General features: G+C 39.1%; 1 protein-coding gene across 1 annotated transcript in view; it reads left to right on the top strand.

Annotated features, from left to right (window-relative positions):
- Positions 1-26,069, top strand: part of LOC126254673 (inverted formin-2-like) — a 467,725-nt gene extending 441,656 nt beyond the window's left edge. The window contains exons 12-14 of the mRNA XM_049955332.1: positions 24,934-25,043; positions 25,213-25,388; positions 25,783-26,069. Coding sequence (XP_049811289.1) covers positions 24,934-25,043; positions 25,213-25,388; positions 25,783-25,974 — 478 coding nt within the window. The 3' untranslated portion in view covers positions 25,975-26,069. The remainder of the gene's footprint in view (positions 1-24,933; positions 25,044-25,212; positions 25,389-25,782) is intronic.
- The last annotated feature ends 1,295 nt before the right edge of the window (positions 26,070-27,364 follow it).

The raw sequence follows: 27,364 nt of genomic DNA, 5'->3' as shown, positions 1-27,364 counted from the left end.
CTCTGCTGCCTTCACTACTTCATCCCTCAGAGCTACCCATTCTTTTTCTACTGTATTTCTTTCCCCCATTCCTATCAATTGTTCCCTTATGCTCTCCCTGAAACTCTGTACAACCTCTGGTTTAGTCAGTTTATCCAGGTCCCATCTCCTTAAATTCCCACCTTTTTGCAGTTTCTTCAGTTTTAATCTACAGTTCATAACCAATAGATTGTGGTCAGAGTCCACATCTGCCCTTGAAAATGTCTTACAATTTAAAACCTGGTTCCTAAATCTCTGTCTTACCATTATATAATCTATCTGATACCTTCTAGTATCTCCAGGATTCTTCCATGTATACAACCTTCTTTTATGATTCTTGAACCAAGTGTTAACTATGATTAAGTTATGCTCTGTGCAAAATTCTACCAGACGGATTCCTCTTTCATTTCTCTCCCCCAATCCATATTCACCCACTATGTTTCCTTCTCTCCCTTTTCCTACTCTCGAATTCCAGTCACCCATGACTATTAAATTTTCGTCTCCCTTCACTACCTGAATAATTTCTTCTATCTCGTCATACATTTCATCAATTTCTTCATCATCTGCAGAGCTAGTTGGCATATAAACTTTTACTACTGTAGTAGGCATGGGCTTCGTGTCTATCTTGGCCACAATAATGCGTTCACTATGCTGTTTGTAGTAGCTTACCCGCGCTCCTATTTTTTTTATTCATTATTAAACCTACGCCTGCATTACCCCTATTTGATTTTGTATTTATAACGCTGTATTCACCTGACCAAAAGTCTTGTTCCTCCTGCCACCGAACTTCACTAATTCACACTATATCTAACTTCAACCTATCCATTTCCCTTTTTAAATTTTCTAACCTACCTGCCCGATTAAGGGATCTGACATTTCACGTTCCGATCCGTAGAATGCCAGTTTTCTTTCTCCTGATAACGACATCCTCTTGAGTAGTCCCCGCCCGGAGATCCGAATAGGGGACTATTTTACCTCCGGAATATTTTACCCAAGAGGACGCCATCATCATTTAACCATACAGTAAAGCTGCATGCCCTTGGGAAAAATTACGGCTGTAGTTTCCCCTTGCTTTCAGCCGTTCGCAGTACCAGCACAGCAAGGCTGTTTTGGTTAGTCTTGCAAGGCCAGATCAGTCAATCATCCAGACTGTTGCCCCTGCAACTACTGAAAAGGCTGCTGCCCCTCTTCAGGAACCACACGTTTGTCTGACCTCTCAACAGATGCCCCTCCGTTGTGGTTGCACCTACGGTATGGCCATCTGTATCGCTGAGGCACGCAAGCCTCCCCACCAACGGCAGATCCCATAAAATATCTACGTATGATCGTATCTTATTAGGTATAGGACCAAACAGATGTAAATTTTTGTAATTCTGCAGTTCTCATGAAATTTGCATTTGCATTTCGATATGTCTTAAATGGGACCAGGCAGATGTGCAATTGTGTAGGTCTGCAGTTTTCATAAGGTTTGTATATGTTTATGTGATACAGTAATCTCTAGAATTATGTACACGCCCTAATGACATGTGTGCTACACAAGACAATTTTGTGAGTGTTCCAGGCAACTATTAATATCACCATTGTTTGCCTTGATGATGTAGCCTGTATGTGTCATAAGGTATGTAACTAAATTTATATGTATATATGTTATATAAGTGGAATCCAAGCCCACTTTTATAGTGTTTTCTGTCCTCTCTACATCCGATGATGGCGACCTCACTTTCGCCAAAACCGGTAATAAGGGAATAAAAAGAATTCCTGCGATCTTGGCTATCAGTTTATTGTTTTTCAAGCATCTAGATCGCTCCTACATGAGCACCATGTGCTCTCTACAAAAAAGGTGTGTTCTCCACTATGCCTGGGCTCCAACTGGCTTAGTTCATATCCGTGCCAGCAGAGGGCGCTCTTCTGACGTCAGATCATGGCGCTAGTACCGGTATTCAAGATGACGGCACCCACTGTGTTCACTGCGAACTCCAGAACGCCTTCGGTCCGGGTTCAAACCCGCCACCGCGTAAATTTTGAATAAAAATCATCAGCAATTTCGGCTGAAGATTTCCGGCGTAAGATGTCACCCTCATTCTGCCAAAGGCCTTGTCAAAGAGGGAGGAGGAGAGGATACAGGTTCAGTGCACTCTTTTGCTCAGCCATGATCAACCGCATGAGGTAGTAGAAAGCAATGGAAACCACTGCTTTAAATACATGTAATGTATATCCACAGGACATGGGGCCTGTAACTGAAAAGTGTCATAATGATCGCACCATTGGTAAAACATTCCTGAACAGGCCCTCCTTCGGATCTCCAGGAAGGGACTGCCATGGAGTAGGCGACTACGAGAAAAAGACTGAATCACCAACAAAAACATAACGTTCTACGAGTCGGGGCGTGTAATATCAGAAGTCTGAACGTGGTAGGGAAGCTAGAATATATGAAAAGGGAAATGTTAAGGCTCAATCTAGATATTATGGGGGTCAGTTAAGTGAAATGGAAAGAAGACAAGGATTTCTGGTCAGATGAGTAAAGAGCAGCAGAAAATAATGTAATGGGAGTAGGATTCGTTATGGGTAGGAAGATAGGACAGAGAGTGATTTGCTGTGATCAATTCAGTGATAGCGTTGTCTCGTCAGAATCGACAGCAAACCAACACCGACAACCATAGTTCAGGTATAGGGGACAGTGGGGGAAATACACGCACCTAAGGAAAAATCGATGTGAACCATTCGTCACGTCATTAAAACCTACGAAAATAAGTACATACCATACAATGGGCATTTCTCCACATATTCCAGTCGTCTATAAATAGTTATAAAAATACCTTAATTTTGAACATTAAAATAAAAAAGTGCAAATGCGTGGTATTCCCCACCCCTGAGGGTAATGACACGCAAAGTACTGGGTAATAACACGTAAAACAAACAAACCATAAAAATGTACAATACTTGCTATTTTTATTTGCTTATTAGTTACTACAAATAGTAAACAGTATATTGAAGAACGAAATAATGTAATTCTACAAACATCTCTTATAATTTTCGTTTTTTACTTTTTTTATGTGAAAAGAGTTCATTTTCTCATACAGCAAAGATCGCACTTGTAACCTTTTGGACTGTTCCAGCCACTACATTCTTCATGACTCCATCTGCTACAAGAAATACATCGGTACCATAGCTCTCCATCTTTCCCAAACTCTCTACAAACTAAACAGACAGCCCGCATCTTGTGGTCGTGCGGTAGCGTTCTCCCTTCCCACACCCGGGTTCCCGGGTTCGATTCCCGGCGGGGTCAGGGATTTTCTCTGCCTCGTGATGGCTGGGTGTTGTGTGCTGTCCTTAGGTTAGTTAGGTTTAAGTAGTTCTAGGGGACTGATGACCATAGATGTTAAGTCCCATAGTGCTCAGAGCCATTTGAACCATTTTTGAACTAAACAGACATCTTCTGAAATCGCCACGTTTTTACCCCTCTCCCAAGACGTGGCTCCAACTATTTGTTTAACACCTTTAGGAGCCAAACTTCTCTCGGGCTTTTGTACAGTATTTATTCCCGTTCAATCGACAAATAGAGCCAGCCAATCCTTTCCAGCTAACCTAGATGACTTATCAAAATTGTTTGCAATGTTGTTAGCCTCTGAACACTCAAATGCAATCTTTCGCAGCTGGATGCATGTAATGCCATAGAACAGCTTGGCTGTTGTAATAACATGATCCCAAATCTCATTTTCCTGTTCTGTCGAAAATGTTGGCTTTCTTCCAAGTTTTGGACCCTCGGTATTTTTAACGTTCATTCTCGTTCACAGAGTAGCTTCACGAATCCCGAAAGCTCTTGATACTTCTCTTATTCTTCTTCCAGATTTGATGGCATTAAGAGCCTTACAAAGTTCCTCTTGCGTCCATTTTGCTTGCTGGGTTTTTCTTTTATAATATCTACCCATCTTAAATTAAAAAAAAAAACCTCGTTAGTACTAAAAATATAATCTGCAAGGGGGAATACCACGCACTGCAACAGCTGCATGGCATTACCCCACTGTAAGTTCAGTGACTAACCTAAGCATAACTCGACACCTAATTCCAATAGCGGGACAAATCTACAATTAAATTAAAGGTTTCATTTAGGGTTAGTAGTTGATATGCAAGAATTACATTAAAGCAACTTATAGTAGCACTTACCTTGCAAAATACATCTGACCAAAATTACATGAGACACACCCAAAATAAACAATACTTCACTGCTCCAACAATGTCACCGGAAAAAGGCTGGCGTAAGCCCCATAGTAGTTGTTACTCCTGTCGGCAGGGTGTAGCAGCAAGCAACTGGGAACAGCTTGCGCCATTCAAACTGCGTAAATCAGCCTGCGTGGGATTACCCACATGCGTGTAATTCCCCACCTTCCCCTACATGCCGACGTCGCAAGCAGAAGACGAAGAGTTAGAGGATATTAAACGGGTATCTCAGCACGTAAAGGGAGGTGAAAATCTAATAGCCATGGGGGACTGGAATGCGATTATAGGAGAAAGAGAAGAAAAAAAGATTATGAGGTAATTGGTAGAAGGTTAGGAGGCGAGAAAGACTAATTGAGATCTGCAATAAATTTCAGCAAGTAGTAGCGAATACTCTATTCAAGAATCACCAGAGGAGGTGGTATACTTGGAAAAGGCTGGGAGGTACGGGAAGATTTCAGTTTGATTACATCATGGTCAGGCAGAGACTCAGCAATCATATACGGGGATTGTAAGGCGTACCAGCAGCATATATTCAGGTCACAACTTAGTAGTGATGAAGAGTAGGTTGAAGTTTAAGACACTAGTCAGGACAAATCAATATGCAAAGAAAGGAATATGGTAGTACTAAGGAATGTAGAGATACGCTTGAAGTTTTCTGAGGCTATGATACTGCAATAATAAATAGCTCAGAGGGCAAATCAGTTGAGGAGGTGCGGTCATCTCTAAAAAGGACAGTCAATAGAAGTTGGAAAGAAAAACATAGGTACAAAGACGATAACTGCGAAGAAGCCATCGGTAACAGAAGAAATACTTCAGCTGATAGACGAAAGAAAGAAGTACAAAAAAGTTCAGGGAAATTCAGAATAAAGAAACACAAATCGCGTAGGAATGTAATAAATAGGAAGTGCAAGGAAGCCAAGGGGAAATGGCTGCATGAAGAATGTGAAGAAATCGAAAAAGAAATGATTGTCGGAAGTGCAGACTCAGCATACAGGAAAGTCAAAACAATCTTCGGTGACATTAAAAGCAAGGGTAGTAACATCAAGAGTGCAACGGGAATTCCACTATTAAATGCAGAGCAGAGAGCGTATAGGTAGAAAGAATACACTGAAAGTCTCTATGAGTCTGGTGTGATAGAAGAAACAGGAGTCGATTTAGAAGAGATAGGGGATCCAGTATAAGAACCAGTATTTAGAAGATCTTTGGAGGACTTAAAATCAAATAAGGCACAAGGGATAGACGACATTCTATCAGAATTTCTGAAATCATTGGGGGAAGTTGCAACGAAGCGACTATTCACGTTGATGTGTAGAATTATATGAGTCTGGCGCACAATTCCGAAGACTGCAAGACCTGACAAGTGCGAGAATTATCGCACAATCAGCTTAATAGTTCATGCATCCAAGCTGCTGACAAGAATAGCACATAGAAGAATGGAAAAAAAATGAGGATGTGTTAGTTGACTATTGGTTTGGCTTAAGTGTTAGATGACGATCAGTTTGGCTTTAGGTAAGTAAAGGCACCAGTGAAGCGCTTCTGACGTTGCAGCTGATAACGTAAGGAAGACCAAAGAAAAATCACGAGCCGTTAACAGGATTTGTCGACCTTGAAAAAGCGTTCGACAACGGCAAAAGGTGCAAGATGTCTGAAATTTAGAGGAAAATAGGGGTAAGTTATATGGAGAGACGGGCAATATACAAAATGTACAAGAGCGAAGAGGTCATAATAAGACTGGAAGACCAAGAACGAAGTGCTCGGAAGTCTTTTGCCACTGTTTTTAGACCGCACGGTGAACATTAATAAAACCGACAAACTGCAGGGATGGATTCCTGACTGGCAGTGGAGGAAAGTGTGTCCTATGAACATGTGTCCGCAAATGCATCGTTGCCATGGTAGATGTCACTGACGAATGACAGTCCCTCTGATCATGTGACGTGTGCACGATGTGTGCTGCAGGCTGTGTGACTGACGCAGCGTGCTATAAGCAGCAGAACGGTCTGGTATTCATGTCGGGAACAAGCCGAAATGGTGTTTGTGTATGACCAAGCAGAAGGAAACGGTCGAAAGGCAGCACACCTACACCAAAACAAGTACTTTCACAGGCACCAACCACATCACACAACACTTCAAGCGCTTTTTGGGCGTTTGTGTGACCATGTGTCCTTCCAGGAAACGAAAGTGCAGGGAGGTTACGGACCGTGTGTACACCAGATTTGGAGATCCAGATTCTACAGGCTATTGAGACGATCCCTGATACAAGCTACAGCTAAGTGACCTACCATCATAGTGTAAGCCAAAGAACGATTATGCGTATCCCGCATGACAACCACTATCTCTACCACCTGTAATCCCGTGGAGACCACTTAGAACACTTGTTGTGACGAGGGTAAGATGCAGCTCTGTACTGTGTTCTTGGACGATTTGCTATTGTTGCTCCCACACCGTCCATTTCAGAGCATATAGGACCTTTTATCCTCAATTTCCAGTCACCAATCCGTTACTGCAGTTTGTCATTTTCATTATTGTTTGCCCTTTATACATCGCAGAAGCAATAATGGAAATAAAAGAAAGGTTCAAGAGTGGCGTTAAAATTCAAGGTGAAAGGACATTGCTATCCTCAGTGAAAGTGAAAAAGAATTACAGGATCTGCTGAACGGAATGAACAGCCTAATGAGTAGAGTATGGATAGAGAGTAAATCGAAGAAAGAGGAAGTTAATGAGAAGTAGCACAAATGAGAACAGCGAGAAACTTAACATCGGGACTGATCCACGATGCAGATGAAGTTAACGAATTCTGTTACCTAGGCAGCAGGATAACCCACGACGAATGGAGTAGTAGGACATCAAAAGCAGACTATCATTGGCAAAAAGGGCATTTCTGGCGAAGAGAAGTCTACTAGTATCTAACATAGACCTTAATTTGAGGAAGAAATGTCTGAGAATCTACGTTTGGAGCACAGCATTATATGGCAGTGAAACATGGAATGTGGGAAAACCAAAACAGAAGAGAATCGAAGCATTTGAGATGTGGTTCTACAGACAAATGTTGAAAATTAGGTGGACTGATTAGGTAAGGAATGAGGAGATTCTGCGGAGAAGAGGAGAGGAAAGGAATATATGGAACTGAGAAGACATCAAGGAATAACTTACATGGTACTAGAGGGAGCTGTAAAGGGTAAAAACTGTAAATGAAGACAGAGATTGGGATACGTCCACGAAATAGCTGAGGACACAGGTCGCAAGTGCCACTTTTAGAGGAAGAGGTTGGCACAGGAGAGGAATTCGTGGTCAGCCGCATAAAAACAATCAGAAAAAAAGAACGAAAGGAAGAGCAGCAAGAACTCCACTGTTGAACATGAGCAAACCGCTGTGTAAGCAAGCGTAATTTTAAGATGTAGGTCTGGGCCTCTGCCGTGGCCGACGGTAGCTCTACGGCAGTCAATGTTTGAAGCATTAAATTTAAATTTTGGTTTGCGAATGAGCAAAGTGAGCACTAGGTGCTCCTTTTCTTATCACACCACTGTCTGCGCCACTTAGAACGGATTCTCTGTTATAATTTCGACCGCACTATTGACTCAGATTTGACATTTGATGTCGGAGTCCTATTACAGACTGAGTTTTGAGCTGGGGAACGAAGATAATGATTCGTATCTCTGAAGGATTTCCAGAATTATATTTGGTTATGTTTACATAGGGAAAGACCTCGCTGAAGGAGTATGACACATGACATAAGTGAAACTGATCATTGGTGACATAAAAAATTGTATTCTCTCAATGCCTTGAATTATTTTTATTGTGGTCTCTCTTACCATCAAATAAATAATTTAATTTTTACTTAAGGTACTCACTCAGGTACTTCAGAGAACCATGAGATTCCTGTACCACAGCAATTGTTTCCACACTAAATCATAAGTGGCAAGGAGCTTAAAACCAATTTATCCTTGTTTCAGCTATTTTTTTTTCCACGACAAAAGAAAATTATTGTACATATTGCAAATGGTAATGAGATACCTATTAAATCCTCCTCCTAAAATAAATAAGCCAAAATTTGCACTCCTCTTTTAGCATTTCTGTAACTTCTACGGCATCTTTTCCATTCTTCATAGGTAGCAGAAATTTGCACGAGACTATTACTGACACAGGAATATCTAATGTTCAAAAACGCTTGCAAACCGTTAGAAGCAGCTTGGGTATTATAAAATACTCATTGTCTGGGAACAGTGTACATTGACAATCCGAATCCAATGGCGGAAGAACGAATAAACGAGAGTAAACGGAACTGTCGAATTGAGACAATGGATAAATTAGCTGTAACGGAACCACACGATTGTTTGCTAAGACCTAAATCCGCGCACCCCCAAGCGAACGCTAGCGCATACTGGACGTACGCCAATAATTTTAATCGTAAAGCGGAAGATGCGAAATCTAATGTTACCTTGGTGTTGCCTACGAACAGGAAGGGCGCTAGTTACCAGTCTTATAAAGCCCGACGATTTCGATAGTGCCGGCAACAATCAACAAATGCCACATTGCATTCTACTCGTAAATGAAAGGGAAGAAATCACTTCGTGTCGTTACGACGAAATGTATAGCAGCAAATAAAAACTTAGGAGAGTAGAGAGACACGGTGCGGATCGGACACGTATGCCAGCCACATCTGAAGATGTTCTCTAAAGATGGGGACGAGACGGCGAGTTTCTTAAGCATAGTCATGCGACGACCGCACAAAAGCTTTAAAAATTTTAAAGAGTATAACATCAAAGTTTTCGCTTTAGTTTCTTTTTACTTAAGTAAAAATGTGAGTCTTTTTGACGGATACGTTAAGTAAAAAAGTGAGTCTTTTGGTATTTTCCAATTCATGCACATTTTTTTCAGATGACTACAAGCATTAAACATAAACAATAGAAAAACAAACAACATTGTGTTTAATTTAAATGCTCCCAGATTCCGTGTTGATGAAAGTCTTAGCTGGGATATACACACAGATAAATTATGTACGATACTCGTACGTGATTTATCTGTTGTAAGTAAAACTTTTCTACTATATTCATACTTTTTTCAGTCACAATCTGACATATGGAATGGAGAAACACACCTGCAATATGCTAGACTAGCATAGGTCCATAACAGCTGTAAATTTATGTTGTTCTCCTGTAGTTTAACAAACTATCCAAAAATTTCCACTCAGTGTTGCAGAATAAGTTTAAAAGCGTAACAACAAAATAGGTAAAAGTAAAGATATTTATACAGTAAAGAAATTACAAGAATATATGATGGATGACTTGATGTCTTGATATGGGAATGTACGAAACTATATACTGTAATAAGCTATAAAGAAACCGGTGTGATATGTTGATTAATTTTTTCATAATGAATTAGGAATATAAAGTTCATGATTGTTATTATTATTTACAGATTATATTGGTATGAGTAGTTAATGTGATATGCTGATTCATTGTGGTAAACAGTATTAGATTTGCAAACGAGGTCAATCTGTACAACAATGGTCTTTCCTAAAATTCTAACTTACATAAAAACCTTCTTGTAACACAATTAGGCAAGAATCCATTTACGAATACCATACTAAAGTAGAGATAACTGCACATGTCCATAAACTTTATACACAACATTTGCATGTCAACATGTATAAAGGTGAATAAATATTCTATTCTATTCCAACTCTGCCAAACATTAGTGATGTCACTACCAAAGAACATCACTATAGATTTAGTTAAGGCAATTAAGAAGGTTTTAAAGGCGAAACTTAATTGCATACGCACTAGGCGGCAGACAGTAACTCTCCACTGAATATCTGTGAACATTATTACTTCCAACAACGTGTGTCATTATAGCGCCACACACATGCAGTAAGGACCCATTCAAACACCAAACACCGGAGCCAAAGGAAATTACTATAAAGTACTTTTTCGTGTTGGTATTAAGCTAGATCTATATCATTTGTCAACGTGTATTCATTAGGAAAAAAAGGTGTTCATAAAACATTATCCAACATCATTTTCAAATGGTAGACAAATATCTGACACCTAATAGTCGTCTTGTTAATGTTGCAGTTCTTATTTCCGAACTTGCTAAGGAAATTAGAGAGGAATTCCGCCTTCTGCAAGACACTTTTGTATTCTTGTTCTCACCCAGACATGGTTCAGCAGTTTTTGTGCTATCTTCAGTGAGTTTATTTGTTAATTTTTCATCTGCAAAATTGTTGTTACATGTTAACCTTTATAGAAACTTTTGGTAGAACTATTTATATGAGGAAAAGTGGCGAATCTTGTCAAATATTTTACATTGGTTTGCATACAGTACAGAGTTGAGACATGTATCACTGAGTTGAAGCACTCTATGCTGTTTATTTACGGTATGTCTAAAGGTTCTAATTTTGCAGTACATTTGGAAATAAAGTGAATGTATGCACTTGTTTGCATACTTCACATGAAGCTTTCATCTTTATGCTAGTGGCTCTAGCTCCTACAGCTTGTCTTCTGCTAAAAGCAAAACGTTTCTTTCTTATATTTGTTATGCAATTTTCGACCACCGCATCGAAAACTATAAATAACGCACTAAACAACACGATACGAATTGATACTCGACCGGAAATGCATAATAAACAGAAAAATAAAGTAACGTTTTGTGTTTTCACATGAAAAACTGTAGATTGCGTAGTAGACCTACAGCTACTAGTACAAACATCCAACAGCTGATAGCTTCATACGAGGTATGTAAAGAAGTGCACACATCCACTTTATTTCCAAATGTGCTGCAAAACTAGAACCTTTAGACGTATCGTAAATAACTAACATGCAGTGCTTCAATTCAGTGACACATGTCTCAATTCTGGACTGTATGCAAACCAATGTAAAATATTTACCAATAATAGCTCATTTTACTAATGTAAATATTTTTACTAAATTTCTTTAGAGATTAAAAATTTTCAGAAGAAAAATAAACAAATAAACCCTCTGGAGATAGCACAAAAAGTTCTGAAACATGTCTAGGTGAGAACAAAACTGCAAATGTGTCCTACATAAGGCGAAATTCCTCTCCAATTATCTGATATCTCGACGCGATTTCTCGAGTAAAGCAGCCGATATGAACGGTGGATGGCTCTTTATATCCTATGGCCTGAGACTTTCTCATTAAGATTACTCCAAATAGGAGTTGGGGGGTTGGATTGCTTTGGGGAAGGAGACCAGACAGCGAGGTCATCGGTCTCGGGAAAGATGGGGAAGGAAGTCGGCCGTGTCCTTTTCAAAGGAACCATCGCGGCATTTACCTGGAGAGATTTAGGGAAATCACGGAAAACCTAAATCAGAATGGCCGGACGCGGGATTGAACCGTCGTCCTCCCGAATGCGAGTCCAGTGTCTAACCACTGCGCCACCTCGCTCGGTGCCAAATAGAAGTTCCATTGATTCCAGTAGCACAGAGTTGCTAGGATATGGAACGGGTCAGTATTATGACAATATTTCCAGTACTGTAGCGTACAGTGCGATTGCTTCCTGACAAAAATCATAGCAACTAATGTTAATCATAATACATGAAAAGAAATAATAATTTTTATACATACACTGTGAGTAATACGCATTAAAAATAGTTGACATTTATGTTTGCATTAAATGGCTCACTCGTCTCTACAATAAAAAGCTACGTGAAAACTTGCCCATTTGTATTAAAAAACGTTAACTGAATAGAAGGAACTCTTTATCAGGTAATCCTTCAATATGCTTTTGAATTTTGGTGTTTCAAGAGCAAGACTTTTGTTGATGTTTCTAGGTAGATCACTGTAAACTTTGATGCCCAAATAGTTCGCTCCTTATTTACACAGTTAAAGTTTGATTGGTTGCTATGTAAGTCCTCTCCGATTTTGTGTTGTATTTATAATATTCATTATTGGTTTTGAAATAGGGTGATTTTTTAGTAATGAAAATGCAAAAGAGAAGAGATCCTGAGATGTCGGTGTAAAACCTGCGCAAGTGTTTTGGATGCAAATCGCTTATGATGCTTTATAGCTCTCTACTGAGTAATAATTTTTTTTATTTTTTTCCATGAGCATGTTACCCCAGAAGATGATGTCGCAAGACAACAGTGCATGGAAATATCTGAAGTAACGACGTCCTTATATGTAGATGGTGCAATTATGCGAACAGCAAAAGCTGCAAACTGAAGTCTTTTTGCAGATGTAAGATGTTGTTTGACCAGATTAATTTGCTATGAAGGTACACACCCCCGAACTTAGCACAGTACTGTTGCAAAAGAAAAGAAAGAAAAGGTTCTCTCGTTAGAACCACGTAAAATTCGCGTAAGAGTCCACGCCGCCGTCTGTAGATGGATTTACCATTATTGATTTCATAAAGTTTATCTCTTAGTCAACAAAATGTGAGCAGATTGCGACGTTTTCCTCACTAGTATAAACTGCGCAGGTCTCCTCGGACAGTATTAATGGAAGCGAGAAATCAGTTAGCGGATACAGGGAATATAAAATTACGTAATTTCGCTACTGGCGTACTATTATTTGCACAGTAAAAGTGCGGAATAATAGTTCAGTCAAAGGTAACAACTACTCGTCTTTCACGGCAAGTGAAGTGGAATGGAATGTAGAGGGGTAGGGGTTGCCAATTACTCGGAGCGAGATAACGGTACGCCGCGATGAGTCGGGGTGGGGGAGGGGGTTGCAGGACTCCCTGCCAGCCGCCGCTCCGGCCGCCAGTCTGTGTTTGTCAGCCGCCCGCGCAGGACAGGAGCTCCGCAACAAGCAGAAGACGATGGACCGGCAGCCCGCGATGCTCTGCCGTTTGGCGCTCGGCGTAGGACGGCTCAGGAGGTTGACCAGGGGTGGGTGCAGCCCGCAAGGTAAACACCCACCATTCTGTCGTTGTCTCTCGTAACTGTAGCGTCATTAGTAAAGTGTCTGTGTAACGAAATTCACAGAAAAGATCTCTTTTTGGATGTGTGCGTTCAGGGAACCCCTCGCACTGCGTTACGCGTGGTTTGCGGCTAGGTTTTGAACTGTAGAACTTTTCAAAGAACCCATCGTTTGCTTAACAAAGTACACGAACTCTCCGGAAGACCATAGGAGGCGTGATAGAGTCATGTGGGTTGTGTGACAAAACGCGTACTACACATTTTTTAGAAGGCATAGATCTAGCAGTTTGCTGGAGATACATGGCAACAAGTGTGTCATAAGGTGAGGTGAGCACACGACGTTTCCGGTTAGATATGCGTAAATAAACGGTTGGAAGTTCATTTACCATTACAATGTATGGTACTGTGTTAAAACCACATCCGGCTCTAGTTATTTTTCTCTGGGATAGAGTTGGTAACGTCTTAGTTACCGAAAATGATCAACACGAGAATAAACTTAGTGAAGAGAGATAATTAATAAGGATCAACACGCAATATCCACAAATAAATTGATCTGCGAGGTCGTCAGAAATTCGTGTTTTCTCCGCTAACTCACTCAGTACCTCGCGTTTATGATACAGCCACTGCACCTTTCATGAAACAGATAATAGGGCAACTCATTTATAAACGATTGATAAATAGATATAAACTAGTACAGGAAAAATTATTTAGGTTTCGAACTTATTAAATTCTTACAAATTGCTAAGCACTGTACACAGCTGAGAATGAGCTACACCCTGACTGTGGTTCATATTCCGTATTACAAACACATAAAATCGATCAGTTCATAGATTTCTTTTATAGCCCTACTATAAAATGGGCTATCAAACAGCTACACACTATAACAGGACGTCTTAAATGCACGTACCGACCAGGTTTCCATATGGTAATGTGTGTGATTTGAGAGAATTCTCTTTGTGTGAAGTCCCAGTTATTGTGAGTCTGCGCCCTTGCATCCTACGTCCTGGTGGTTGCAAAAGCATGCAGTGTAGTTGTTTAAGTCTTCTCACATGTACGTCATCACGTTTTTGGTATCTTTTGTAACTGTTGCATACTTCGTGAGGTGGGAGAGAAGTTCATTTGACGCATTGGCAAGGCAGTACGGGATGCTATTCGAGCATTGTTGATACGGTGCACATTTTCGTAGTCGAAAAGATATAATAATGCTTTTATACTGCGCTAATGTGAAACGGCTACTGACGCAAGCAGAGTGAACTTCGTTGAAGTTTTGTGGAGCTACGAACAGCATGAGACACCATCACACGAATTATAGCGCGGAAGAAATTACTTCTTGTACGCTAAGTCTACCACTGCCGATAGGCAAACTTCAGTCAGTCAATGTTTATTGTCACATTGGTATACAAGAAGCTCTTAAGTAATTTCGTATATTCGTCCCGACGGGGAGTGCTTGGATTCTTAAACTACGTAGTAGCTTAGATCATATCAGCATTTCTGTTACGCTCTACCGTGTCAGTCATGTACTTGCACGTATGTAATAGTCATGTGCGCATATCTTCCAATTGTCTCGTCAAAGAGTAGGTGGGTACTTGCAAGTAAAGTACCTTTCGAAATTCTTTATTTATGTGATATTGTAACTCTCATTTGTTTAATTACTCTTTGTCCTTGCTAAGCGGGCAAAGTCAGACGTAGCATCTGCATTTACCACATTACATTAAGTCATACTTGAATACATTGTATATACAATAAAGAAAACAGGGTTACAGTCACATGGAATGTTATTACTTATGCCATCAATATTTTGTCTAATTTTTATAACTCATACATACTGTGTATACACTTCTTTTTACATTTCAATGATTTAAACAAGAACTAATTCCTTTTCTTGCTCAGCTGAGTTCAGTAACTTGTTAAAAAATCTTTTGCATCCTGCATCTGGAGCACTCAATGTAAGTTTGAGATTTCATTATTTTATGTAAAGAAGGTGTTTATCAGACGCTCTCCCTCCCATAATCTTCTGAGATACACACACGATGAGTGAACTTTTATGAAGTTATGGTGCAGAAAAGCTCGCCTACGGGACTATCTGGGTAGCTTTGTTATACACTTCACTACTTTTTCTGAATGTCAAATATTCTTTTTAAGTATCTAGCTTGTACATTTTCCCATATAGGACCTGAGTAGACCACTCGTTGGAACACAAGTCCATAGAACTATATCCAGAGAACATTATCATCTACAGCTTTTGCTTTATTGTGCACGAGGGGAAGGATGTCCTTATGTTTTAGATACTTATCTGCTTTTCCAGTATTTGGGACTGCTTCCTTTGCAAGCTTGTCCTTTGTCTCAGCTGCACGGATAACTGTCGTGTCGTTTGACATTTATAGTAAATTTCTGCTTCACACAGTGTAAGGAATCATATGTATAGAGGAGTAATAGTATTTGCCTAAGGAGGAACCTTATGTCATACAGTGGCTGACATTTTGTACCTCAGATCTGTAACTGGCTACACTGTACTTCAGAACTCTTGCAATTATGTTGTATGACTGTAGAGTGATTTCAGGTTTCATTCTCATTTTTCTGTACATCTCAGTTAAGAGAGCATTTTTCAATTGGGTTGAAAATAAATTATTTATTTTGTGCTCTTGTATAGATTCACTACAGCTGCATTAGAGTAGACAATCATATATGTTTACTTAAAAATGCTGATAATTATTACAACAGCACAACACATAAATGGCAAGTAAATTTCGTTTCACTGCAATTTGTTCTTTCTGACATGGGGCAAAACTTCTTTTCCTTGACTGTCCCTCAGTCCTGGATTTTCCAATGTATGAATGAAGAATATGAAGCTTCACACATGTTGCATCCTAATTTCATGAAAATCTGCAGTATTATACTAACAGGGTTTTATAAATTGCAGGCTTGTTGTTGCTCAGAAAGTTGGCCACCACTTCTCTGAAGAAGACCAAAGCTTATTTTGGGGTGCTGCAACTCAGTCATTAAAAATGGAACCCTTACAGAATCACATTGCTGTTGCCTGTTAAGACCCCTTTTTTTGCAGGTATCAAGCTGAAATTTATTTCACATACTAAGGAGATTGATCACTTGGCAGCTGGGAAGTTTAAGCCACTAATTCAGTACAATCAATATATACAGCCATTTATGTTACATATTTCAGTACTTCCAAACTCATTCATCAATATCTACTGGGTACTTCCCGTTGATGTAGAGTCACAAATTTCAACAAGAAACAAGGTCTACAGTACAAGTAAAGAAAAAAATATAAAAATTGTTAATTTGTAATTATATCACACAAAAATATTTTTTTGCAATTTGTTGCATATCTGTGTCCATCAGTTAAGACTCCTTTTTTCCAGCAACAACATGAAGTTGAAATTTATGACAGGTACCAAATTTATGACAGGTACCAAGGTCCACTGTCCCTTGGTGGGGAAAAAACTTAGGCTTTTAAGTCAATGCAACCAAAAGATACAGGCATCTGTAAAGAACAGTTAGGGATCTCAAGTTGAAATTTATGTCAAATACTACAATCTACAGTACCTTGAGGTGTAAATAATTTAAGCTTCTAAGTCAATGCAGTCAAAATATATGGCTACATATGTCGTTCATCAGAGCTACACTCCTGGAAATTGAAATAAGAACACCGTGAATTCATTGTCCCAGGAAGGGGAAACTTTATTGACACATTCCTGGGGTCAGATACATCACATGATCACACTGACAGAACCACAGGCACATAGACACAGGCAACAGAGCATGCACAATGTCGGCACTAGTACAGTGTGTATCCACCTTTCGCAGTAATGAAGGCTGCTATTCTCCCATGGAGACGATCGTAGAGATGCTGGATGTAGTCCTGTGGAACGGCTTGCCATGCCATTTCCACCTGGCGCCTCAGTTGGACCAGTGTTCGTGCTGGACGTGCAGACCGCGTGAGACGACGCTTCATCCAGTCCCAAACATGCTCAATGGGGGACAGATCCGGAGATCTTGCTGGCCAGGGTAGTTGACTTACACCTTCTAGAGCACGTTGGGTGGCACGGGATACATGCGGACGTGCATTGTCCTGTTGGAACAGCAAGTTCCCTTGCCGGTCTAGGAATGGTAGAACGATGGGTTCGATGACGGTTTGGATGTACCGTGCACTATTCAGTGTCCCCTCGACGATCACCAGTGGTGTACGGCCAGTGTAGGAGATCGCTGCCCACACCATGATGCCGGGTGTTGGCCCTGTGTGCCTCGGTCGTATGCAGTCCTGATTGTGGCGCTCACCTGCACGGCGCCAAACACGCATATGACCATCATTGGCACCAAGGCAGAAGCGACTCTCATCGCTGAAGACGACACGTCTCCATTCGTCCCTCCATTCACGCCTGTCGCGACACCACTGGAGGCGGGCTGCACGATGTTGGGGCGTGAGCGGAAGACGGCCTAACGGTGTGCGGGACCGTAGCCCAGCTTCATGGAGACGGTTGCGAATGGTCCTCGCTGATACCCCAGGAGCAACAGTGTCCCTAATTTGCTGCGAAGTGGCGGTGCGGTCCCCTACGGCACTGCGTAGGATCCTACGGTCTTGGCGTGCATCCGTGCGTCGCTGCGGTCCGGTCCCAGGTCGACGGGCACGTGCACCTTCCGCCGACCACTGGCGACAACATCGATGTACTGTGGAGACCTCACGCCCCACCTGTTGAGCAATTCGGCGGTACGTCCACCCGGCCTCCCGCATGCCCACTATACGCCCTCGCTCAAAGTCCGTCAACTGCACATACGGTTCACGTCCACGCTGTCGCAGCATGCTACCAGTGTTAAAGACTGCGATAGAGCTCCGTATGCCACGGCAAACTGGCTGACACTGACGGCGGCGGTGCACAAATGCTGCACAGCTAGCGCCATTCGACGGCCAACACCGCGGTTCCTGGTGTGTCCGCTGTGCCGTGCGTGTGATCATTGCTTGTACAGCCCTCTCGCAGTGTCCGGAGCAAGTATGGTGGGTCTGACACACCGGTGTCAATGTGTTCTTTTTTCCATTTCCAGGAGTGTATTTACATATATGTTGGGCCTGGTGGTTTAGTAGCAAAGTGTATGCCTGGAAACCAAGAGGTTGCAGGGTCGAGTCTCAGTCAGACTATCAGTTTTTCAGTCTTTGTTTTAACCCATTGTTCATTTGTGTGAGTCACAGGAAAGATGTGGTTTGGATTCCACATCACACTGTAGGTCACCTTACCCTGGTTGGATAACGGATAAGAGCAGCAGGTTGGGAATACGCAAGTCGCTGACCTGGTGTCCAGTACAAAAACTTGCATCAGCCCACTGAACCATATGACATTATTTTCTATGTGCAAGATACGTTTTCAAAACTTGTTACCTTCTATTAATGTCTTGTCCTTATTTAGCAATTATGTAGCTACAAAAAACATGACAGTATACGTTTTGGGTGTTCAAATACTTGTGGCAACTCATTTCTAAGAAACAGCATAACTGTGTTTAACAACAGAAGTGTAGCCTCGCAACACTATAACATGTCATCAATGACAAAGTTTCCTACTTAACAGCCAGATGTGTGTGGCAACTGTGGTTCAGCTACTTCATCTTATTAGAGTAAAATTACCCTCACTTGCAATTCTCTCTGTAGAACATAGGTTTCAATAATAATGAGTTTACTTGATCTGTGGAAAAAACTGTACCATACAGAAAAACATTAATACCAAATCTGAAATCAGCATAAAAATTATTCCAAGAAAAACAAAATTTATGTGAATCTCAAAAATCCTGATGCAGAGTGTGATATAGCTCCCCTACTATGTCTAATTTCTGTGCACTGTTTCCTATTCATAATGCATGATTAATTATGTCATAGCGTTTCCCACAAATCCCATACTGATACAGTTTCTCCATTACTTTGGAATGATTCAAACAGTCAAATGCTTTAGATAGGTCCATGAAAATCCTCTAAGTCTTCTTTTGGCTGTTACTGAACTCAGAGTATGTTCGACTAAAGTAATCTGTTGAAACCATTATTATTGACCTCCCTTTTCTGAAACCATGTTGGGACAGGTGTGGTATTTTAAATTTAGTTATAAAACTTGCAGTTCTACTTTTTGCCATCATTCACATACTTTTGCAAAGCAGATCAATAACACTGCCTTGCAGTTTCCCAATTTACTTCTGTACCGTTTCTTAAATAGTGGATTTGCTTTATTCACTTCCACTTTATTCATTTATTAGGTGATACATAACACTGTCTACAGCAGATGAATGTTTGATTTTTAGTTGCCTTATTATGTTTGAAATTTTTGTATCAGAACTGGGTTGGATGCAGTAGCTGCTGGCCAAGCATATGTATACAGTATTTGTATCTGAGTGGTAATACTAAAGGTGGATATAGTGTAGAAAGCAGATGTCAATATTCTGCTCAGTTTACACCATTATATTATCATAACCGATTCAGTTTGTGTCAAAACAGCTCTTAACAACAAACCCCTTTATGCAAAACATATCTTGCTACACCCATGTAGTTTACCACATTTATTGCAATTGCTTGAGTGCAATTATGCTAATTGTCCAGTGATTATCACAAACCATTGTACTATTTGATCTGAAAAATGACTTCAATATGACTTCCTTCCTCTGTTACAGCACTAGAATCTCAGAACATCACGGTTAAAATGCAAGTTATTGAACTTCTCTGTGCTGTGTGCGCATATTCTTCGAAAGGACATGAAATGGCTCTTCATGCTCTACGGCACTTCAAGGTAAATATTTTGTTCTTCCATTTAGGCATTCAGTAATCATGAGGTTAGAAAGCAAACCTGCCTTAAGTCAGTCAGTTGGCCAACATGATGTCACTAAGAAGCACATAGGTTTAAACTAACTGCCATTCCATTATTTTATGAGTTCCCTGCTAAAAGAACAAATTATCAAGGCACCATATTTTCTAACTGCATATGACAAGTGATGATTCATGATCAAAGCAAATATTTTTCCTTCTGTGCACAGGTTACTTGTGATCAGAAGCATGGGTTTGACATAATAGTGAGTGAACTTCACAACACAAAAAATGTCGAATATCAGACAAGGCTGCTTTCTTTCATCAACTGCCTAACACTGGGCTGCCACAATGTCCACAAGCGTGTGCAGATTAGGAATGAATTCCTAGGTGAGTAATTATTTATTTGCATTTATATCTGCCTTTACTGTGCAGTGAATGTGTGGCTTAAAAAATCTGTAAAGAATTACCAATAAAAATTCATACTATTGTTACCCTGTTTGTTATCTCAAAACAGAAAAATGTTACATCTGAAACACATACAATATGTTGCGTATTCCTAGGTCGTGGGCTTGGACCAATCCTGAGTTCACTAACTGATGATAAGGACCTACAGATGCAAGTTTCGACATTCATTGATTACCAACACAGAGATGAGATGGAATTAGAATCAACAAAACAACTAACTCATCATCAGTTGTTTGAAACAATATTCGAAAAGGTACACATTATTGTCGTTATTGCTACTGATAAACAGAAATACTTGTGGTTAGTGTGTGTAACTTCCATTAGCAAAAGTACCCATGTGTATTGTGCCTCAAAGAGAACAGTAATGAATTAATTTTTTTGTTTCTGTTAACAGGTAGCAGATACACCACATGCTGTTAGGTTCCACTCCATGCTACAAAAGCTTGCACAGCTAGATCCAACAAACCCAAATGTGTAAGTTATCAGAGCTTAAATTACAACAGAAATACTTGGCATAATGTTTACCTTATGATAAGTATAACTATGCATGCAATGTCTGTAACCCACTGATGTGTGCATATATTATATTACTATACCTTTCAAGTAAAATAAAGGCAAAATTTATATGATTTCAGGGACAGTGTGTGGGAAGCACTTGACTCACTTTCATCTGAAGCTATAAAACCTGGGTTTTCTATCCACAAAAAGCCAGCACACACTCAAAAATATCATGAAAGAAGAGCTGACAGTATTAACAAAACACATTCTTATGATATCCTTAATACAAGCACAGTGTCTACGCAGACCGAGGTGGAATATACCAGAGAAGTAAAGCAACTTTGTGATAGTGAGAAACAGCATCAGTTGTCACCATCAGAAGCAAAACTGTCATTCCCAGCACCACCTCCTCTTCCTCCTCCTCCACCTTGTCTGCCACTGCCACTTATTACAGTGGTGTCATCAGCTATTCCATCAGCTTCAGGGGTGTCATCACCTTCATCAATTGCAGGTTACAGTTCTCAACAAAAAAATCATGTACCTTCACCTCCTCCAATTCCCAATAGTGAAAGCTTTGAAACACTGATGTTACATAGGAGACATTCGCTTCCAGCACATTTACCAGATTCTGCAAGTTTGTGGACACCAGTAAAAGACAAGTCTAACACACTACCACTGCCCAGACGGAAGATGAAAACCCTAAGCTGGACAAAGATTCCAGTCTCTATGATAGGTAAGAAAAATAATGATTTACTCACTTCATGGTACTTTTAAGTTCATTACAGTTGTAATAAATACAGAAGATATAAAGTAATTTTAGATTTGTTCACAAAATGTGTAGTAATAACCACACTGACAGCAATATGTATGGTGATTTTATTCATCTTCTGTAGGTAAACACAGATTTTTGATTGTTTACTGCTGGCAAACTGTTCTAACAGAAGTCTAATTCTTTGTAGGTGAATCAGTATGGACTGAAATGCAGAGCAAAGCAAAGAGTCTTAGAGTTGATTTCAAGCAAATGGAAGAACTGTTCTGTCAGAAAACTGCTACTGTGAAACATCGAAACTCTTCTCCAGTAACACTTTCATCACCAATAACTCCCAAGATCACTTTATTGGAAACCAAGAGAGATTTGGCAGTAAACATTTATCTAAAACAGTTCAAATTGGGAGGAAAAGCAGTCATAGAAGCTATAAAGAACCTTAAAGGAGGTGATATAGGTCATGAGAAACTGAAAGCTCTCTTGCCACTACTTCCCACAGAAAAAGAGGTAGGCCTAATGTATGACAGTTTTAATTTTAGATCATAGTAATTAACACAATTAAAACACAATAATACTATTCCAGGGAGCTCAAAAATTATACATTAACTGAGAGGTTTATCTTATCTGTTACAGCTGACTTCAGTCAGATCCTATTCTGGAGCTCTGGATCGTTTAGGAGAGGCAGAGAAATTTTATCTTCAGCTATCAGAAGTACCTTCCTTTGCCCTCAGGATTAGGGCAATGTTGCTTGTAAGTAGAAAGTCACGTCTCCATTATCAACATCATATTGCCAAATAATAATAATAATACATCCTGACTCATTTCTGTGCATCAATTAATTTGCAGAAAGAAGAGTTTCCTTTAAGAACATCTGAACTGAAAGAACAACTAAATGCCGTTGCAGATGCATGCAATAAGCTGAAGGCTAATAAACGTTTGAAAGAATTTCTAGCACTAGTACTTCAACTTGGAAACTACATAAATGCTGTAAGTATTCCTAACATGAAGCTTTTGCGAGAAGTAAATTCATAAGTTAAAAAAGGAAAAAAAATGTAAGGTATTGTGTGTTTGTTCCAGGGAAGCTATGCCGGCAATGCAGCAGGCTTTACACTCAGTACGCTACCAAAGCTCCTAGAAATAAAAGCAAACAAACCAAGGCTGACATTCTTGCACTATGTGGTAGAAGTTGCAGAAGCTAACAATAAGGAAATATTACAATTCACAGAAGATATTAGTAACATGAAAGAAACGGCAAGGTAAGAGTCCGTTACAGTTATATCATTAAAATTGGCAATGCTTGGGGCTCTCTAATTATTAGTAGAAAATCTACTTATAAGAATTTCATTCTGTTTGATTCTAGTACAAATAAGAGCATTAGTTATTTAAGTGTGCTTATGACTTAATTTCTGCTCTGTGTTTGTTTATTTTTTATCATATTGACACTAGAGTCTTGTAATATACAATATACTTGGAACCTTGTTCATCTTCTCCATACCTTTACTACAATATCCATTGAATTTTTGACCTAAATAATACAAATTTTGACAGACAGAATTTTCAACCTTGCTCTTGCAATTTATCTGTTTGTTTCTCAAAAGTTACATATCTGCCACCTGTCATTTCCCCCTAACCACTCTTATATTTATAAATATTAGCAAAGAGTTGAAAAGGGCCAACTTTTCTTGGTACAATTTTTACATTTGTTTTCTGAATTGGAAATAAATTTGTAATTAAGTATCTCATTTGTACAACATTTCGATTTTTCAAAGTATATTGTTATAAACTAAAAAGTAAAGTAAAGGTATATGGCATAAATGGCTGGGAGACCCTGAAGGGCAGGTATATTTCCTTCACAAAGTATGAGAGCCGTGTGCGTAAGCCTGTCTGTTAAGTGTAGGCGGCTGTAGTATTTATCTGCTGTCTCCTGTGTACAGGAATATACAGGGTGATTATAATTAAAGTTAAACTTTCAAACCACCGTAGAAATAAACACCACTGGTCGGAATGACGTCAAATTGCAACGTAATGTTATTTGAGAAGGGGGAAAATGTAAGGCAGAAGAATAATAAATAGTTACAAAATGTAGCAATAGGTGGTGCTGTAAGCATCATAAATTTAATAGTGGTTGACTACAAATGACAAATTAATCATACAACAATGCCTAAGGTGTATGTTTCTCATTAAACAAACTGTACTACTCAGTATGCATGGGTGTACAGGTGTGATACTGATAGTTACGTAAGCCCATCCACCACAATAAGATCATATCTCACCAGACGGGAGAAATCAGCATAAAAAGCATTGTTTTCTTCTGCCCTGTGTTTTGCCCCTTCTCTGAATCTATTCCGTTCCATTTTTATGTCATGCTGACAAGTGGTGTTATTTCTACAACACCCTGAAAGTCTAACTTTAATTATAATCACACTGTACATATTGGGTGTACAAGTTGACAACATATGGAAGTTTGGGTCAGATAGCCAAATAGCAAAGCGACCACTCGCGATAAGCAGGAAATCTGGATTCAAGTTCAGGTCCAGCACAAATTATCATTGTTGTCATTCCACTCCACAGCTGATAGTTTTCCATATTCAGAACTGCAAATGCATTTCTTGTATTTCATAATGGCTGTAGTTGCTGCTGTGTCAGTTCCTTCTGACATATACATGTGGCTGAAGGAACATAGCATCATAATTCGGAATAACACAGGCATTGCAATATCATATTTATCCCCTGACACTTTGCAAGAAACTTTCAAGTAAAATGTATCCCCTGTACGGGATACACATAGTGGATGTACAAGTACATGTTGTAGACAAATGGTTGACGAAAAATGCACGTTTGGGCCTGGCGATGTGCTATCAGTTTCCATTTGTTTCTACTTGAGAATAATACACACCATTTGAAAACACTCTTTAGCATTCAAGAATATTTGTAGAAACTCTAGAAAATCAAAAGACAATTTTCATGTTTTTTTATTTTTAAAATTACATTGATATGAAATATCGAGATGTTCTAGTGACCCCCACAATGTGAAGATGATCACTTGAAACACTTTTATCTCTGCGACAGCAACTGGTACCACTGCATACTGAATATATAATGACTGTAATGTGGAATAGGTGAACCAAGGGTAGACACTATTTGATATTTCAACACATACTGGTCTTGTACAGAACTTGCATCAATAGTGCTAATTACTACATAATGACACATTAACAAAAAGGTTGTGTTTATAAAACAAATAACAAAATAATTACTTCCAAACAGAATGTCTGAATGAAAGATGGTTTACAATGTTTCAGGATATCAGTGGAGCTGCTCCAGGAAGAAGTGATGAAACTTATCAGTGATGTCAAACATGTTGCATCACAGCTGAAGGAAGATACAAGTGGAATCAGGGTGCAGTTCAAAGGTAATGAACACAACTTCCGGCACTGTTAATTTAAATAACCTTGTTGCATAAATAAATACTTCTTCATCCCATAGTCTCCGATCATGATATAAAATAGATCTACAAATTATTCTCATTTTAGAATTTGTGCTTGCTATTGTTAAAATCTGTTTTGCTCTTCTTTCCACAGATTTCTTTAAGGCTGCCTTGAAATGCAGTAATGAACTTCAGCAGGCTATGAATAAGGTGAAGGCTTGTACTCATTCTTTAGCCAAACATTTCTGTGAAGATCCTAAGAAATTCAAGCCAGAAGAATGTTTCCATTTGTTTGCTGAGTTTTTTACCATAATTCAGAGAGTTCGACTGGTGAGTTTCTGAGATTAATTTTGACACTTTCCTTTATATTATTTGCCATTTCTGTTACATTTTCAGTCTGTAAAATAGTGATATTTGTAGCCATCAGAAGCTGGAACAATGCTGGCAAGTAACAATAAACTTCAGCAGCCATGGTGCAATTGTTGATCATTTAAGGTATTAGGAAGTAGACATGGATTATTGAAAGTGCCATACCAAAAGCCAACTGCATAATAATGTCTTTTTGCTCTGATATTCTCAGTTATCAGTCAGTTTTACTGACACAGTTAATTTTGTTCAACAGATGCAATTTATTGTTTTAAGTAAGAAGTAAAACAAGGCTTACTCATTTAAATTTGTATCTGACTAACATTACTTTACACTAAAAGCGCAAATTTTGCAACAGGAAAATGAAGAGCAAAGGAAATCTGAACAACAGCAAATTCAAGAGCAGATGGAAACAGACAAACTAACTGCAAACGGAGGTAGAGGCAGAAAAAAGTTTTTACCACATGGACAATATACTGCAGCTAAACAGATTTTAAGGGATATTTGCAGTAAAAATTTCAAATTACGCCGTACTGAAGCTCGGTACTGAAAATTTTGTGCTATGAAGTGGAAATTTGTACTGAATCATTCTGAAATATGACGTGTGAATTAATATCATAAGTATGTAACTGACATGTTCCTTCATACCTAGGACAAGATACATTTAATGTCATGGCTCAGTAGCTCTTTATTGTCAGTGGTGTTTAATCTACTATTTCAATGTGTTTTGCAAACATGACTTGTCCATATATGTAAATGACTTTATAAATAAATTTTTTATAATTAAATGATAGAATCAATGTTCATCTATTTCTTTTAGGGTAATTTTCAAGAAATTCATCACATCCTTTTTTTTCCCAACATTGTACACAACTCTCATGCACACCATTAATGCAAGCCAATCAAAAGTAGTGAACTATCAAAGGTAGGTAAACACATCAGCTACTGAGTCACATTTAATTATTTGGAATTTATAGATGGGTGCATATTAAGCAACAGCTACAACTTTAAATTATTAATGTCATTAACAATGCTGGAGTCCACACAATCAAAAAATTTTGAGCACAAATAATTCAGGTTTAATGAATATGTCACTATCAAACAACTAACTGGCTTTCGTAGTCACTTTAGGGAAACCCTCAGTAAAGAAGAAAAGATGTCAACAAAAATGAAAAGAAAACCAATAAAAAAGTTGTGAGGTGACCTATTGTTATGCAATACTTATTCTATGACAAAAACATAGTGATAGTTTGTAATTGTCTTTTAGCTTTAACATTGGTAGTGTCATCAAAACTTAATATGTAATATGATATCCTTTTGGTTATGTATGTTCCTCAAAATATGATGCCATTTGATTAGTTGTTAGGAACCACATTTTCTTAGAGGAAAGTGAAAAATCTTCAGGAATGCTATTAGGGACAACCTTAAAAACGTTACAAATATTATTTGGCGAATCCATAGAGTAACTGGAATTTCATTGTCCAAATCTTTACAGCAGTGGTGGATCTATCGTTGGTTTTTGACAGCCATATTGTTGACACACATTCAGAACTTGTATGGTTGTGTCTGATCAGAAAGTTCTGTAATCCCTTCACCATAAGAATAAACCTGATGTAAAAAAAAAAAACACAAAAGCGATGATTGGTCACAAGCTGTAGCACACGTACACTGATGGTGTTACGCTCTTGGAAGTAGGTCCAACTTATGTATTAGGTATCTTATTACTAAGTTACGTTCAATGAAACTTTGAGATATTCAAATGTATTAACAGCCATCAATGCTTTTGTTAATCACGCTTTTGCTATGTAGTTTTTATTTCTAAAATCATGTACAGTCACAGCCTCTGCAGCATTGTGCTCTGATTGTCACACTGTTAATGCACAGTATGAAAATGGTTGAGGCAGCTTTCTATTTCGTAGTGAAACACGCAGGTGGAACAT

This window comes from Schistocerca nitens, chromosome 1, assembly GCF_023898315.1.
Source record: "Schistocerca nitens isolate TAMUIC-IGC-003100 chromosome 1, iqSchNite1.1, whole genome shotgun sequence".
Lineage (NCBI taxonomy): Eukaryota > Metazoa > Arthropoda > Insecta > Orthoptera > Acrididae > Schistocerca > Schistocerca nitens.
Note: the sequence above shows the minus strand (reverse complement) of the source record. Positions and strands in the feature narration are given on the sequence as shown.